The sequence below is a fragment of the Tinamus guttatus genome, unplaced genomic scaffold, assembly GCF_059628265.1.
Source record: "Tinamus guttatus ecotype Peru unplaced genomic scaffold, ASM5962826v1 Tinamus_guttatus_pri_ptg000314l, whole genome shotgun sequence".
In the NCBI taxonomy this organism is placed as follows: Eukaryota; Metazoa; Chordata; class Aves; order Tinamiformes; family Tinamidae; genus Tinamus; species Tinamus guttatus.
This window is the reverse complement of record NW_028288848.1, coordinates 5,298,441-5,314,890: the sequence shown is the minus strand read 5'-3', so window position 1 is coordinate 5,314,890 and position 16,450 is coordinate 5,298,441. Positions and strand designations below refer to the sequence as shown.

Sequence of the window (16,450 nt, the reverse complement as noted above, 5' to 3'; positions counted from 1 at the left end):
ATGGATCAGAGGGGACACAGAAGAGATAAGAAACATTTGATGGGTTTTTCATTACCCAGAACTGTGTGCTGTGTTGCCACAACCCTGTGCAAAGTAAATTCCAGAGGGCAACATAAAAGAAGGAAAGCTTGAAGTTAGAGTGGGTTAAGCAATAAGGCCGTCCAAACATGCACCATATTTAAACAAAACGAAACAAACAAACAAAAAAAAAACACAAAACAAAAAAAAGGAGGAAGCTGCAAAGCAACAGATAAGGCATCCTTGAACTCTTCTGGAAGGTTAGAGCAAGTTTTTGGTCTTTAACACAGGGGAACTTCACTAACTGCTTTTGCATCTGCTAAGATGTTTCATCATACCAGACTGACTCCCTGCCTACCAGTCCACAGTCAGTCTGTCTCTAAACCCTAAGTGACCCAGGATGTGAGTGGCTTTGAGCAGGGAAAAATGAGTTACAGAGCCAAAGTTTGGGATAAACCACAGATGTCACCCTTGGGCCCCAGCACAAAGCTGTTTTGCCTGTGTGCTTTCCTAGTGAGCAGACAAGTCACCCCAATAGGATAGTCTCAACCTCCTATCTGTACTAAGGAAGGTTGGTTCTGTTTCCACATATGCTTTGCATAAGTTTCACACCAACAGCACCTAGAAATTTAGCAAGAGATTCATTAGACTTGTGCAAATCATACTAAGCGTCCTTTGTACACAGTTGCTACATGAGCATCCCATTAAGATGTGGTTAGACTTTCATAACAGAAGAGAGGAATATGCAAGGTCGTACTATTCCAGTTCTGGAACCAGAATTAAACATCTTCAGACAAAAACCAGTGCAGCTAAACACATATACATGTCAAATGACATCTATTTTAGTAGAATGAGATCACGCCAAATAAAGTTACACCTTTGCACACAACCAAAGACCATAGCCAACAGCAAAACAGCTTCAAGTAATGAGCCAAAAATTTGCAATGAGATGCCACCATTAAAGCAAGATTTAACTTTAACTTCTGTGACGCCTTGTGGCTCTAAAAATAACATTCAAATCAAAAGTTCTCACTTCTGCGATTCCTGCAAATAAGCCAGGCAAGTTCTCTCCTCCAGTGGCAGGACACAAGAGGTACAAGAACATGCTGCTTGGAATGTGAAGATCTTGTGTAAAACTTGCTTGATATCTCTGATTAAGTGCATTAAGATTACCATTATTAGGCTTTTGAACCACTTCTTACACTGCCAGCCCAAGCTGGTCACAAATGGATCATGGCCTTGGTACCTCATCCCAGTTTCTTCAGAAACAGAGTATTCACTGATAAAAGATACCAGAACCATCTACAGCACCAAACAGCAACCACCAGGAGCCATAAGGATTTTCAAAGTAGTAACCTTTCATATGAGAAAGAGTGGGCCAATACCAATTTCCACTGGATAAGAAAAAAAAAAAAAAAAGCTTTCCATACCTTCCCCAATTTTGGATGTGTTGATGTCTGAGTCATCTCTGGTTCCATTTTGGGATTCCAGGTACGTAGCAGGGACCCAGCCCTGCTCCTCTGCTGTGCTCACAAACCACCAGCCTGCAAAGGGAAGAAGCAAGAAAAGTCATTCAGACAGCACTAAAACACAAACAGTGGGATGCTGCTGAGAAGCAGGCACCTTAACATCCATGTTTCTATCCATGTCTACAGAAGTGTTAACAATGACCAACAGCTGCCACCAAGACATCTTTTAGGTCACATTTACAGTGGGATACCCAAATCTATAGGTGAACCATGTTTAGGTTAAGGGCATCCCAGTCATAACTACCCTCATCGCTCTGCTTATTTGGCTACAGTGATTTACTGAATCTCCATTAGGTCTCATGTAAAGTCACCCACTCAGCACAGCCTGTGTCTTTCAGCTCTTAATAAAAACTGGACTCTGCTCCACGTAGGCAAGGACACAGCTACGAGAAAAGACAGCAACAAGCCAAGCAGATAAAACACTCATATTTTCTGTAATTTCTCAGTCTGCCCCCAAATTCAAATTACTTTCTATATAATACAAAATATTGTTTAATGATAGTTTATTCCATATACTGTTCACTTTCTCAAAAGAAGGAAGAACCATCTGAAGCAGTGCTCACATGTTCATTTCCAGTCACCCATGTTTGTCCCAAATTCTGTCACAGGAAGATTTTAGCAGAAGGGCAGTATTTGTAAACCCTCCTTGCCTGCAGGCTCCTAGAAGGAAAATGTGCCCCAACGTCCTGATCCCCCTTGCTAGCTGCAGCACAGCTGCTAGGTAGCACTATTTATTTACTCTCAAAACTCAGACATGGCTTTCCATTTTCTGGCCCAACATATTTGGAAACTTTGCTTCACGAGGCTCATGGTTGGAAAGTTTAAATTTAGTTATTCCTCCTCAGCAGGAGGTGGATTCTCCTGCCATGAGGCCCAGAGCAGTGAACACACACAATCTGCCAGACCGTTTCAAAAACACATCTTTATGGATGTTCCTTATTTTACCAGCAATGCATCAACATGGGTAGCAAACACAGTTTAACATACACTTATAATTAGGCACAAAATGTCAGAAGCTGGCTTTCAGCTGAGACCAATTAGACTGGAATAGTTTATATAAACTCTTCCCCAGAAAGAAATTAGACACTATTGCACAAAAGACTTCCCTACACTCGGGCCGCCTTCAAACTATAGCAAAACTATGTCTTTGGAGGGCTGAATCCCAGCCTCTGCAGTACCCAGTGCTAACCCAGTTCATAACCTGTTTCCATGGGTTAGATTCCTTAGATGCACCAGTGTCTCAAAGCTGATCTCAAGTTCTTGCGTTCGGGCTCAGGGCTCAGACACAACTCCCTGTCAAAAAGCAGCCCCTTAGCCCCAGGGCAAATGCAGGTGTCCCCCCTGCCATATCACTGCCCTCTTAGCCCCTGGAAGGTCACAGCACTGACACCAAGACTTGACTAATCTGATGAGTAAATTCTCAAGGCCAAGTTATACCTGAGGCAGGTTACACAGTCTAGTGACTCAACCAATCCCTCCATGTTGCATAGCCTGCACATTGCAAGCCGAAAACTGCTTCTATTCCTCAAAACATCACGAAACTGAAAACTCTTATTTGCCACAGACTCAAATCATTTTTCCCACTGAAGACTTTATTTAAGCTATATCCAAGGGTAAAATGCAGACCAAAACCCCTCTGCTGTAACCAAACCAGCAGCACGTGTCTAGGCTTGGAAAAAGCCTGCCCCAGCCAGCACTGAAATTCTCTTCACCATTTTGAGCTTGTTTCTCAGAAGAAGAGCTTTAATGCAGCTCATACAGTTAAGACATCTACAGGAGAGGGGTGAAAGTAGAAAAGGAAGAAGTTTCTATAGGTAACCTGGACAGAGGGCTCATGAGCTGCAGACAAATCAGAGCGACTTTTGCTTGCAAAAGTGTCATGGCTTTAATAGAGCAAACAACTCCTTGTCCCTCCACTGCCACCCTGCCCAACCCCGAGCATCACAGAAATGTTGTTAGAAGACTTCTTTTGAAGCATGGACCAAAACATGGCATTTATTTTGAGTTCTCTCGCTATGCTGGAGTTGAGCTCAACTTCACAATTCATTATTAAAACCATTCTGCAGCAACATCTGCAGGGAATTATGTAAAGTCATCTCTGTGCACTGCCAAGCCAGTCTGAGCTTAGCTCTTGTGCTCACAGCATCTGTAAAAATTAGGCAGCGCCTTGCAACTTGAGTTAACCCGCACAGAGTTAACCCTCCAGCTCTCGGGCATCAAAATCCAAAATGCTACAGCTGATGCCACATGGATGCACAGACCAAGGATGTTACCTGGCCCCATGATAAGGACTCAGAGTTTGAATCTCATAGAAGATGCTTAGGGAACTGGGGCCACTGCTCCCAGACACAGTGCAGCTCAATTTTGCTGCGTTACTCTAGAGTTTGACACAAGCCCAAAACATGGATTTCTAAGGTGGGCAGATAACACAGTCTCCAAATGCACTGACGTTTTTGTTGGCATCTGTCAGCATCCTTAGCTGCAACAGCCAAAGTATCACTACACCCATAAGATCTGACACTTTTGGCACACATCTCCATCAGTTGAAGTCAAGCACGCAAGTCAAGCTGATGATAGCAAGATAGATGAATTCATTTTCCAGTGTGACCAGTGACAATAAAATACTTTGGTTCTATAAATCCCGTTCCTGCTTTTAATCATATTACCACTCCTCTTCCCAAAAGGCATTAACAAAATTAACGTCTGTCACTCCCAACCCACGCCATGGCAAACCACCAGAACATAGTTAAAGAGCTATATTTTATGCATTTTTTGAATGTTGACATGTATCCTCATCCAGCCATGCTTCAACATTGCCTCCTTTTCCACACCAATAGGAAATTAGCTACTTCTGTTCAAGTCTATATATTCATGAGACATTTAGAAATTATTTTTAAATAGCAAGATCATGCTGAATATGGTCTCCAGTTCCCCCCTCAGACTCCACAGCTTTTTTTTTTTTTTTTTTTTTTGAGACTTTAATTCTTTATTTTTGTGAGCCTAAACAAAACAAGCAAGACAACCAGCAACATTATAAAAAAAGGGAATGAAGCCCTGTCCTATATGAGTGGACTACACAGGCTTCTAAACAAATACTTAAACAACACTCCACCTCTTGAGAGTATTTGGGAGGAAGAAAAAAAAAAAAAAAAAAAAAAAAAAAAAAGCAGGCTAGAGAAGTGGTCTGGTACACCTGACATGGACTTTTGGTGCTTCAGAGAGCTGCTCCCTTCACAGGCAGTCCTGCTGCTTTGGATCAAAAGACCTCAAAATAAGTAGCTCAATAGCAGCACTAGATACAGCCAGCTCTCTTCTAAGCCTGGCACACAGACCTCCTCATGCCAATGGATGATTATTTTCTTTCTTTAATGAAGCAGATTGCATCTCTGAAGAATTGCTAGGGCATGAAAGCGCTGCTGCTGCGCAGATGAAGATACTGGCTTTTTCCGGCTCTCTTTAGCTCCTACTTCCCACGCAGAATATGTATATTTGATGCACACAGGGAAGTCAGGCATAATTGGCCTGGACAAACCTCCAAAGAATATGCAGAAGCAGAAAGATAAAGACATCAGAAGCAGCATTTTGTAAGAGGAATTTTCGGTATTAAGTGTATTCTCACACCCACTTCCTGAAAATCTACTGCAGCTTCCATACACTGTTAGAAATGATCACTGTGCATGCTGGCTCTGATCTCTGAATAAGGCTTCTTTAGTCCTACACACTTGGCAAAAATGTAGGATTGACAGCATTCAAACTGCATGAAGCCTTATATCTCATTTCACAGCACTTTGCCCCTACAATTCACAGAAGAGGCATCTTCTCGAGATGAGACATGCAAGAGGTCTCACTAGCACGGAGCTGACTGGGTAGGTGGAGGTGCAGAGGTCTGTGCATGAGTCATGCGCAGCAGGCCAGGGCTGTTGTCTCAGGATGAATTATTGAAGCTAGTGAAATATTAAAGGCAGCTTTCACCTCTAAACACATAACATTTCCCCGCCTGCGTTCACAGCAGACCTGACTGCAGCCAACTCGGACATGAAGCAAGGTTTGTCTCAATTTAAAAAGGGAAGTAGAGCTCAAAACAAGGACATGCTAAGGGAAGATAGAAATTCTTACAGCAGAGATCCTACTTTAATACATTAAAGTTCCCAATCCTTTGCATGCCTTATTAGCATGCAGCCAAATTTGGGGTATTTCAGCTCAACCACTTGCCAGCATCCTTCCAGCCAGTTCGAGTGCCACCATCACATGCCAGCAGCTCTGTGCCCATCCATTTGTGGGGACAACCCTGCTTCCCAGCATGAGCCTTGGTTCAGAAAGGGCTGCAGTCCAAAAGGCAAGCGTGCAAAGACTGCTGCTGCCTTCCTTGCAACCGCTGTGGTTGTAAGCTAGGTAGTGAGTACCACCATGGGAATTGCAGCCCTACTGTTCTGTAATCTTTCACCTCCTGAGATGCTGCAAATGGTTTCAGAGATGCTAGTTACAGGGATGTCATCTGCTTTGCTTATCACCCCTTCCCCCAAATAGGGAAGGGGAAGGTTGACAAGTCATATTTAGAACCAGCATTAAAACTCACCAGCCCCTGATGCTGCTCCATAAGGTCATTAAATTGGCTGGTAAAATATTCCAAGAGCCCCGTGGCACTGTGGCACTTCACAGTTGTTGAATTTCTGATGTGAGCAACAGCAGGAAAAGGGATTGAGCCTGTCCCTCCCTCCCTTCCCTGCTATGTTGCAAAAAAAATAGGCCAACTGCAATGGGAATTATAACTTACATAATTCACAACAGGTTTTCTATCACATACCATCCTGAATGAAGGCCTAGAAGGAAGCTACCTTTCTGAAAGAACCTGATTATCACCTCTCAAAACAATAAATAAAAGGTTTTAAATATAAGAGGTTTTACTGCTGGTAGTGAAAATGCCACATCTGATAAGTATGCAATTTCTAATGTATGCCCTAACTTCTGTATAGCCATCTTTACAGGCTACATAAAGTCACTCGAAGACCAAACAAGCCACCTCCTAATATTAGACTATAGCTTGGTTTTAGAATAGCATCAATACTTCAACTTGAAGGGTTGACTAAAAGGCTTTGGAGAACAGCTGTGCACATCCTGCCACACAGCATCCAGTGAAGAACAAGTCTCCTCACCTAGCAGCATTCAACATTACATAAAATACTGTGTGGTGATACAAACTTTCACGGCATTCTCCAAAATGAGTGGAGCCAGAAGCTCTGAAAACACTGTTACAGGCAAGATGCAAGTCTAGGATAACGAGATGAGTGAAGAGACACGTTCAAGAGTAAAGAGGAGCCTGCATAGTCCTGTGTCCTTGTACTGAGACAGTACAGCAGAAGTCCTGCAAAACACAGCAGGAAGCATAGCCTACAGGCAGTGCTCACCACAGCCAAAAGTACATGTGGAATGCCCTTTGGAACATCATTATTTCCCTCCTTTGTAAGAGTCTGAGAACAGTGTAGTGTTTTTATCCACGTACATGCTGCAGCAATTTTTGCTTAATTTGGTGATGGAATCAACACTTCAGGGTTTCTTGGGGCTAAGGTGCAGGAGGTGGGGTGTTCTGGAGACAGAACTCTGCCAATAATGTTTTTCAGGTACTAACAGAACAGCACTTTCCCTTATGGAGAGAAAAGGCAAAAAGCTGAGATTAGGGTTTGCTCTTCTCCAGCGAGAGCTGATAACTGCTAATGCTTAGGAGTCATCAGCAGCACAAGCAGTTTCATTCCTTGCACAGATGAGTTTATGAAAAAATAAGAGAGAAACTTGAAGTTAGTGCGTTGCCACAGATGAAAGAGTAATTTCTTCTCTGCAATGACTGGCAATTAAGATAAATAGTTACTTCAGTTCTATAAGCTTATAGGTTTGCTGTCCTAATCCTTCCAGTTAGTTTTTTTCCTCTACTAATAACCACCGTGTGTGGCTAAGTGGAGATTACTCAGCTGTGCCCTGAGCATCTCAATGCAGCTGCAGGGCTGGCTGGTTTGGAGAGCTTGAAGGGTATGAAGAACACGAAGAGCACAGATCCTGTGTAAGCAAAGGTCCTAATTATTGCAGCCATGTGAGGTTTCCTGGACAGGGAGTAGCCGAGTTGACTAGATCTATATGTTAGTGCTCAATGTAGAGTCCCAAAATGCATCTCAGATTCTGGCTGAAGCATCTAACTTGTTTGGATTGCTTTTGCATCCTGTCATATGCATATGCACACGTATGTTGAAATTCACACCACCCTCAGCATCCAAATCTGTCTCATCTCAGTGTTCTACTGGGATGGGAACTGCATTTCCTAGTGCTCGTGGAAAAAGCAGAAGTATTTAGAACATGGGAAAAAGTTCATGGGAAAAGAAAGCTGGATAATATACAACTCTGCTCTAATACTTTATGGGTTAGATCACTAGCAGAGACGATGGATATCCAGAGTTTTAAACACAACTAAGAAATGCCATATTACTGTATTTGTTCAAACCTTCTAAGCTAGTAGGTAAGTGACAACTCTTCCAAAAGTACCCACTTGTAGGAAGTGGGTACTTTTTATTACATTATTATTTATATCAAATTATTAAATTAATATTTTAAATTAAATTACATGTATTAAATATTAATTTTTATTACATTATTAATGCCTTAAGCATTCTATGATTCTATGATTACATTACTGGCTTCAAGTGTGTGAGTACGTGTGTGTATGGACACACACACAGAATACACAGTTATCTTAGAGTTTATAACATTATCACGACCCTACATGTTGTATTAGCAGCTATTTGCTATGACTCAATTGTTACCCAGGGGCTTCCCCTCCCTCTTAAAAAAAAATAAAACACCTCAAACTTGTGTATTGACACAGCTGGAACACAGCAATCTGCCAAACATGTTTTCAAGAACTGGCACATGTAAAATCACACGGTCATCATATAATTAAGTACAAGTTACACACGTCGTATGCTTAAAGCAAGGAAGCAAATGCACTACCTATCACAATAAGAGCTATGGAAAAGTACTGGGCATTGCCCACGAATTCCAGTTTAAAGTCTCCAAGTTCCAGGTCACTGGCTTCCTCTAAAGCTGCCAAGTCCTGCAGGCTCCCCCGCAAAAAAGCACCACTTACTAAGTCTTCCCATGGCCAAATGCAAACAAAGCACACAGCCAATGTGCTCAAGGTGCTGGCTGGTCCAGACCACCAAACCTAGGGGATCCACTGAGCAAGAAGTTACTGCAGGTTGTACAGGCCAGGCAGCACCTTGTACAGGCCAGGCAGCACCTCAGAAGTCACAAAAACATTTGCTGAGGTTCAAAGATCCTGAAGACCTCTGAAAATAAATGTAAACAAACTTTCTCCTCCTGCTTCTCTTGATTTCAAGGATACCAAATGGTGAAACCAGCATGACATGAGCTATGTTCCACATCACCCAGCTTTGCTCGGCGCAGGAACAGAAAGCTCGCAGAGGGAGCGTGCTTTCCTCAGAGGAAATATCTCATCAACCACGAGGAACAAAGCTATCTTTAGGTGGGCACAGTGTATTGTGTGAGCAGCCTGGCTGCAGCTGCTAGTGCTGAGCGCTGTGCAGGGACTGCACTCAGACAAGATGCAGCCATTGCAAAACAGCTTTCAGGGAGCTGCTGACTTGTGTCCCTACACTGTCCAGCCCCATCCTCCTGTGTGAGCCATCGGAGGCACTCAGCTATTCTTGGAAATACCCCTACGCGGGCCATCAGCTAATGGAGATCCTCCATCCGTCATTACTAGTGGAGGCTTACATGTCTTCCACAGGCTGGGGGCAGCCAACAGGGTGCAACGGGCCCATTTACAAGTCATTTCCTTTACATCCACAAGACTAATCTTAAAGCAAACACATCCCATGTCTGAGGTTTCTTTGGGGAAAGATGAATAAGCTTTCAGATGGGGCTCAGCGCAATCTTGTCCAAAGATTACAAATTACTTCCTAATGGTTTAAATAAAGTTACAGACCCCCCAGACCCAGCTGAGAGAAGACAGTTCATACGCAGTAGAAGATAACCAATATTTACAGACAGGCAAAAGTCATTTCTGTTGCAACATTATTCTGAAGTCTGTCAAGATTGTGGTATCAGGCCCTCTCTGGGAAACCCTCAAAACTCCAGGATCAGGAAATGACACTGGTGAACAAGTAGTGATCCTAGGGGAGTATCTAGCAGCACTCAAGATGCTAACGTCAAAAAAAAAAAAAAAAAAAAAAATCACAGGGAACCCATATTTCAAAAATTCAGCCACTTCCAAGACAGACTTTGGTAACTCCATGAGAAAGTAGCAACACCATGCAAGGCTTTGAAGCCAAGGAACAAGGGCTATCCTGTATACAGCAGGAATACCCATCTAATGAACGACCCTTTCCCTATCCTGGCTCTTCCTTGAAGTTCTCACAACCAAACACAACAGCCCGGCTCCCCTCATGAGCTGGACCTGGCAGGCGCTCCGTTATCGCACATCCTGAGGTAAAACCAAACCAAACACTCTGCTCCCGTCCCAACACAGCTTCACTGCCTTCCCTCAGGGATCCATTTGAGCCCTGCTTCTCCGGTGACCCTGCAGGCCGTGCCTCCGCGAGCCGACGGCGCAGGAAACGGCGGCTTAGGAAGCGAGCACGGAGTGACGAAGAGCAGGCCCTCGCGGCAGCCGGTGCGCGAGGCGGCTGCCAACTCACCACCGCGCGGCCCTCCACAAGGACATACATGGGCAAGCAGCGATCGTCACTGCTCCCCAGAAGAGATTACAAACTCGATTCAGTAATTTCGGAAGGTTTTTCCAGACCTCTGTCAAATTTAGAGGCTTGCAGCCATGTTACTGTGCTTTGTTCAGCAGGAAGGCTGACTAGCCCCATTTTGAACTGCTTGAGAAAAACTGAAAGGAAAAAAAAATAAATGGAGGTGTTGGAGCGGAGAGTTGCTTTCTGCCTCTGCAAGACAGAGCCACAGAGCAAGAGTTTTTGCAGGTGGAACCAGATGGAGACATTCACCTTCAGAAGAGGGAAGAGTCAGCTCACCCAGAGTTCAAAAAAAGCCAGCAGAAATTTTTGGGATATCTGGTTCCCTTGGCGCTAACGAAAAAGTGCATCTGCAGCACAAGAAGAGACTATGAATAAATGGAAGCCACCAAGTCTAAAATCTCTGATAAGCACATGTAGTTAATGATAAGCACTCTTACACTGCAGAAAATATTCCGTATACAGCCAAACACCTAAGCACTGCTTCTACTCATTCTGGCTTGGCCTCTGGGTAGGAAAACATCACGCTTTGCTGAAGTATCTAAGTAGGTTTTTGACAAGATGGTAGCAAGCATCCTATTTCTGAGCTGGCTCAATTGTCTCGGTTTGGATTTAGACTTTAAAGACATATTTAGCCTCAGAGGTACCTTACAGAGGTAACTGTACTGGTTTCGGAGACTAAAAATACTTCACCAATTAATATCCTGCATGATGGGAACAAGAAAAAAAGTTCTCTTAACACACAAGTTGTCAGTCTGCCTCCAGACTGTCAGTCAAGTGTGTAAGTTAAGTCCAGGTCTGAGAAAAGTAGCATGGTTAAGTACTAACCCTCAGGTCTGTCACTTCAGGCATGACCAACCAAAGCCAGAACAGGTATTAAGCATATTCACTGGCAGTACTCAACAAGGCTGATCTTCTGATGCTACATTAATTTGCTTTGCTAACTGTTTTAAGTGAGATGCAGGAAAGCTGTCTGTCTCCATGCATTTTCTATATGTGAGAACAAATATAAATATATAGGAATAAAGTCAACCCTGATTAGAGGGCAAGAATAATGCTGTCCTTGGGCAAAAGGCTGGAAATTTACAGACCTCCCATTACAAGGGCGCATGCATTATACAACCCAGCACCATTTCAAGTAAGCAGCAGCACAGTAAGGGATTTCATAAACCTGCTAGATGGAAAGGCACACCGCTTACCATTTCAGTGGGGAGTCACTTCAGTTTAGCCTGAATGAGTGTTGGAGACACCAGACTCCAGACACAAGGCTAAGAGAGCATGCCTAGGACTAATAGCAACAAACCCCAGCCATGCCCTGCTGCAAGCAGCATACCCTGCACCAGCAGTCACTACCTGCCCTCACCTCAATGCTAACACCATGAAGTCTTCAATTCTGGCACACCATGCACCTTCACTGAACATTTTTAACAAGATGGAGCACAACAAATCAGACCAAATACCTTGTGGCTGGTGTGCCGAGTTTGTAAGCAAAACTACAACTCTCTCACCTCAGCTGCTTCTCCAAGCATCAGTTTGGCCTGAGGGCAGTGGCATATGGATAGAAGGAAAAAGGCAAGCCCAGGGTCTGCTGCATTGGTTCGCTTTTTGTTTACCAGGGCTCAAAGCACATCAGCATCACTGAGCAGCCCCCTGCAGACACGCATCCCACTGAGAAGGATGGTCTTGCTGTTGGGGAGCTGGACAAGGTTTTAGAAGTTGTCTCTTAAGGAGTTTGAAGAAAAGAACTGAGAAATAAGGCAATTCCTTCGGTGGGAGGAGTTTTCCCCTCCCCAATTTCCAAGTCCTGGTTACTTCCCTTCCCCTCCCCCATGGTATAGAATTAAACAATGATTCCTTTGTGTATCATTTATGGAGACTTTCATTCCCTGGAGACAAGGCCTAAATGTCTAGCACAACAGGACCCTAATCTCAGCTGGCCCTTAGGCACTGCCATAAAAAACAAACAGATCACAGAAGCCCAGCTCTCTGTTCAAAACAGTCTGGATAGTAAATAAGTCTTTGGATAGGTCTGTTAGCTGCCATACTAATTACAGTGTTGGAAAAGGGGTTTAACAAAAGCATATATGCCCTGAAAGTTTGTTCCAAAACAATTAACTATGTGCATATTTGGAAAGGTATGTTGAAGTCCCATGTAGCACAAGCACAGTGCTACATTGCAAAAGGGCACTTTCAGCAAGACCAACACATCTATTAGCACATTTTAAGATAACTAAGGAATGGAAGTTTTACCATCTTGCTTCCCACTCAAGGGCTGTGAGCAAGGATTATAGAAAGGAAAGAACCCAATCTGGGTTAAAAGAAAAAAGCACATACTCCTGTAGTCCTTAAATCCCTCTATGGAGAGGGAACCCCATTACTTCTCACATTGGAGATTGATCCACATCCTCTTGTTTGCCCAGGTTCCTCAATGCATACACCGTAAAAGCTCTCAGAGCCCAAGCTGGCAAAACAGGGCAATGCAGCCTGAAGAAGATGCAGACCAAAACTGGGTCCTTCAGGAAGGACACGCATCACTTCCAGCTCCCCTCTGAGCTTAGAGGGGCCCTCAGTGCCAGCAGCAATCAGCAGAGCCACCTCCAGAGCACACCAAGCCACTGGTGGCTTCCTTGGTCAGGCTCCTGGCTTGTCACTGAAGTTTCTGAAGATGCAAAGCCGTCTCCTTCCTGTGATAAGGGAGATTGCAGCTATTTTGCATTTTCAAGCAGCTTTCATACTCAGCATATTTGATTTGGCTGATGTATTTGCAGTTAGTCCCTACCTCAAAGGGCTACCTGGTATCAACTCTGCCAGTATGGGCTGGAGCACAAACCAGGCTCTTTTTTTTTTTTTTTTCTTTCTTTCTTTCTTTTTTCTTTTTTTTTTTTTTTTGGGAGTGGCCACACATTAATTACTAGATACTTCCTGCAGTCAGTGTTAGTATTTGCTAGTTAGAGTTAAAGAAAGTTATTTTTCTTTCTAAAGTTCCTCCTACCTACCCTACTAATGAATGAGCTCCATATGCTATAGGATAATTAGAATTGGTTGCATAAAAATCTGGAAGTCAGCTTTACAACACAAAAGTTAAGACCTTAGTTCTGTCCTATGAGAATCTAGACTTGTTGAGATACTACATGTTAGTCCACACTTTAAGCTGAAGGAAAGTGGAGATTCAAAGGAGATTGACTGTTGGGCTTTGACATCTCATCTGCCTTCTCAAGCCATTGGATTCACCCAGCTCAACCACAGTGTGCTAAATACTCATCACTACAGTACTGTCATTTTTAGAACTTTAATTAGTTTCAACCTGGAATTTATTTTAAAAATGATGATGCTTTTTGATCTGTTTTATCTGAGTAGGCTTTGTCTCTCATTCAGGCAAGGCATTTGGCGGCAGGGGAGAGAGGAGGGAGGAGTGAAAAATGCCTCCAATTACACGTTCTAGTCAAGTATAGGCTTAAGCACTGTATTCAACTGAAGAGCAGAGCCAAGGAGTGAGCTGTTCCATCTTTAAGGGATAAAAACCCCATCTGCAAAGAGTCAGTAATTACATCACTGAGGGACAACTCCATCCTGGTGCTGTTAGGTCAGTAATGGGCTTTTAACTTATCACTGTTTTGCATTGTCACTTCCAGCCTTGCTCACATTCTCCTTCCAACTGTGTCTCAGGCCTTTGGATGAGCCTGTGCTTATTTATTCGCAGCTCAGTTTTCAAATGCTGAGACGCAGCCAGAAAAGCATAGCTGTTTCTCCAGATGATGTCCTTGCAATTAACTACAAAAAGTTTTCTATATAGTGAGAGAAAGCATCCTGTATTTGTTTTGGTTCCTCTCAAAACTAAAGGAGCATTTGTAGTGGATGCAAACATTTTCTGATCAACTCCTTAAAGCCACTATTGCAACTGGATATGATTACGGATATAATTACTTTCATTTAAGTACTACGTCAAGGATAGAGGGTAACAACACTGTGCCTTTGAGCACTGCTAACGTATACCTCAGGGTACATGTTTTGTAGCTGCTCAGATTCAGTTTCACTGAGGCAAAAGACTATTTTTGGTGTTTAGTTTCTGAGAAGCTTTGCTAGTGCAGACTTCCCTTTGATAACCCCATAGTGAAAAAGACACATGCTGGACAGTGAGCTAAGAGCGACCCCAAATCATTATTTCTGCTTCTGTAGCTATATGATTTAAAAGTGAGGTCTATAGGAGCCTTGTATTGCAGACAAGATGCTTATCTTTAACCAGAGTCTGAAGTCTCAGGAAAATGAAATTTCATTCAGATATAGCAAAAGACTTGCTACAAAGATGAGGTATTGATAAAAAATAAAATAAAAAAGCAGCTCATACACCCCCTGCCTGCGCAAGCAAACAGTAAGTTTAAAGAGAGAACAAAATGAACTTTGGGTTGACTCTTGTGTGCTCAGAATTATTCTGTGACAACGATTTCCTGCTGCCAACACATACTCCAGCTCCAAGTGCGGGGCTGAGGCCGTCCAAGCCAAACACATGCAGGGCTGGAGAGACTCTCCGCAGATTAGATTGCTCCTCTTTGTGCCGCTACATGAAATGCATCTGGGGCACCCCATCTATATTAAGGGCACATTCCTTGGCCGAGCATCAGCCTATTCAGCACCGCTCCAGGCAACAGGGACATTCCTCTCCCGTGCGATATGGGGCTTCCAGCAAACCCCCCAAACTGACAGATAAAGATCCCCAGGAATAAAACACCCCAAAGGGCTTACATGCTCACTCAGATAACAAATTCCAGTGTCTGAAAGGTGCCAAAAGCATCTGACAGCAAAGTGCTCAGGAAGAGGCTGGAGGCAGAGACCCAGCTGCAAGCAGAGGCAGCCCTTGGTGGTCAGTATCCCTCCAGCCTTGAGGAGTCTGCTCAGATCTGCACAGAGACGGATACGCATCCAGGTCTTGCTCCTTCAAAATCCAGTACTTCTGTGGACAAACTTTTGCCATCCCACGTACACCAGCTCCCTAGAGACCCTGTGCCCTGCTGTAATAGGAGGCTGCAAATAGCCCTTCCCTCACCTAGCCCCTAATTTCTTGGGGAGGCAGAAGGAACCAAACTATTAGGAACACTACAGTGTCAGCATCAACTGTCAAGGAAATACAAAATGAAATATGGAGTTCCCCAAATACCCATGTCATTAAACACCAGTACACCACCATTTAGCCACTTCTCTCATACCTCCTTGGTAAGCAATTCATAAATTTATATTTACATTGAATCAGATGGCTGATGTTTTTGACCTTGGTTAAGTGTACCAGGCTCTCCTCGGTTCATACAGCACACCTTTCACACTGGCTTTAGCAGCAAGAGCTTCATTAGTACAACACCAACATCCCATTAATATCAGAAATACCAGCAACATCAGTGCTAGAGGGCCTTTGAAGGGGCACCAGAAAATTTAGGCACAGAAAGCAGACATCTGGGTTGACAGCAAGCTATTCCCCACACACAGGGCAACAAGGCTGCTAGCTAGGACCTTCCAAGTCCCCCATGCTAGCCTTGCCACCACACTGACATTTCCCAATAGCATCAACTTTCCAAATCTGCAGCTTTGTTGGATTTCTAATTTCCAGATATCCTAGGGCCACCAAGAAGTTATGAAGAATTTCAATTTTTTTCCAGACTCTATACCAGGATTCCTTCCTTATTCTGTTACTATTGTCTACAAGCTCACTTGACCATTTTCAGCCCTTCAGATTTACAGTCATTCCTAGCAAAGTATTTCATCCACAAATAAATGCAACCATGCTTTTTCTGAAGGCAAGGGGAAAAATATATAGAAAGCACACAGATGTTTGGCAAGTACATCAAAGCTAGACTAGTCAGTACTAAAAAACTCACCATGAAGATGTTCTTAGAGTTTTAACAATACAATCAAATGTTAGATATGAACAGAGGGAGATTCCAAATGGGTAAATAACATCTACAACAATAAATTAATTGGAAGTGCAGACCTGCAGAATGCTCAATGCTATAAAAAGCATCTGCGTGTGCCACTTTACTGTGTGAGGCCTGAGCTGCACTGACACTGAGCAAATCTTTGTTTTCCACATTAATATGAAATTAGATGAGGTTGGGCAGAGAGATGAACTTCTGGCCAGTAGGTATCAACTGACTG

General features: G+C 43.4%; 1 protein-coding gene across 5 annotated transcripts in view; it reads right to left on the bottom strand.

Annotated features, from left to right (window-relative positions):
- Window positions 1-16,450, bottom strand: part of SH3PXD2A (SH3 and PX domains 2A) — a 239,068-nt gene that overhangs the window by 26,460 nt on the left and 196,158 nt on the right. For all 5 annotated transcript variants that reach the window (XM_088528649.1, XM_088528650.1, XM_088528646.1 and 2 more), the window contains one exon: window positions 1,449-1,562. In XM_088528649.1, coding sequence (XP_088384775.1) covers window positions 1,449-1,562 — 114 coding nt within the window. The remainder of the gene's footprint in view (window positions 1-1,448; window positions 1,563-16,450) is intronic.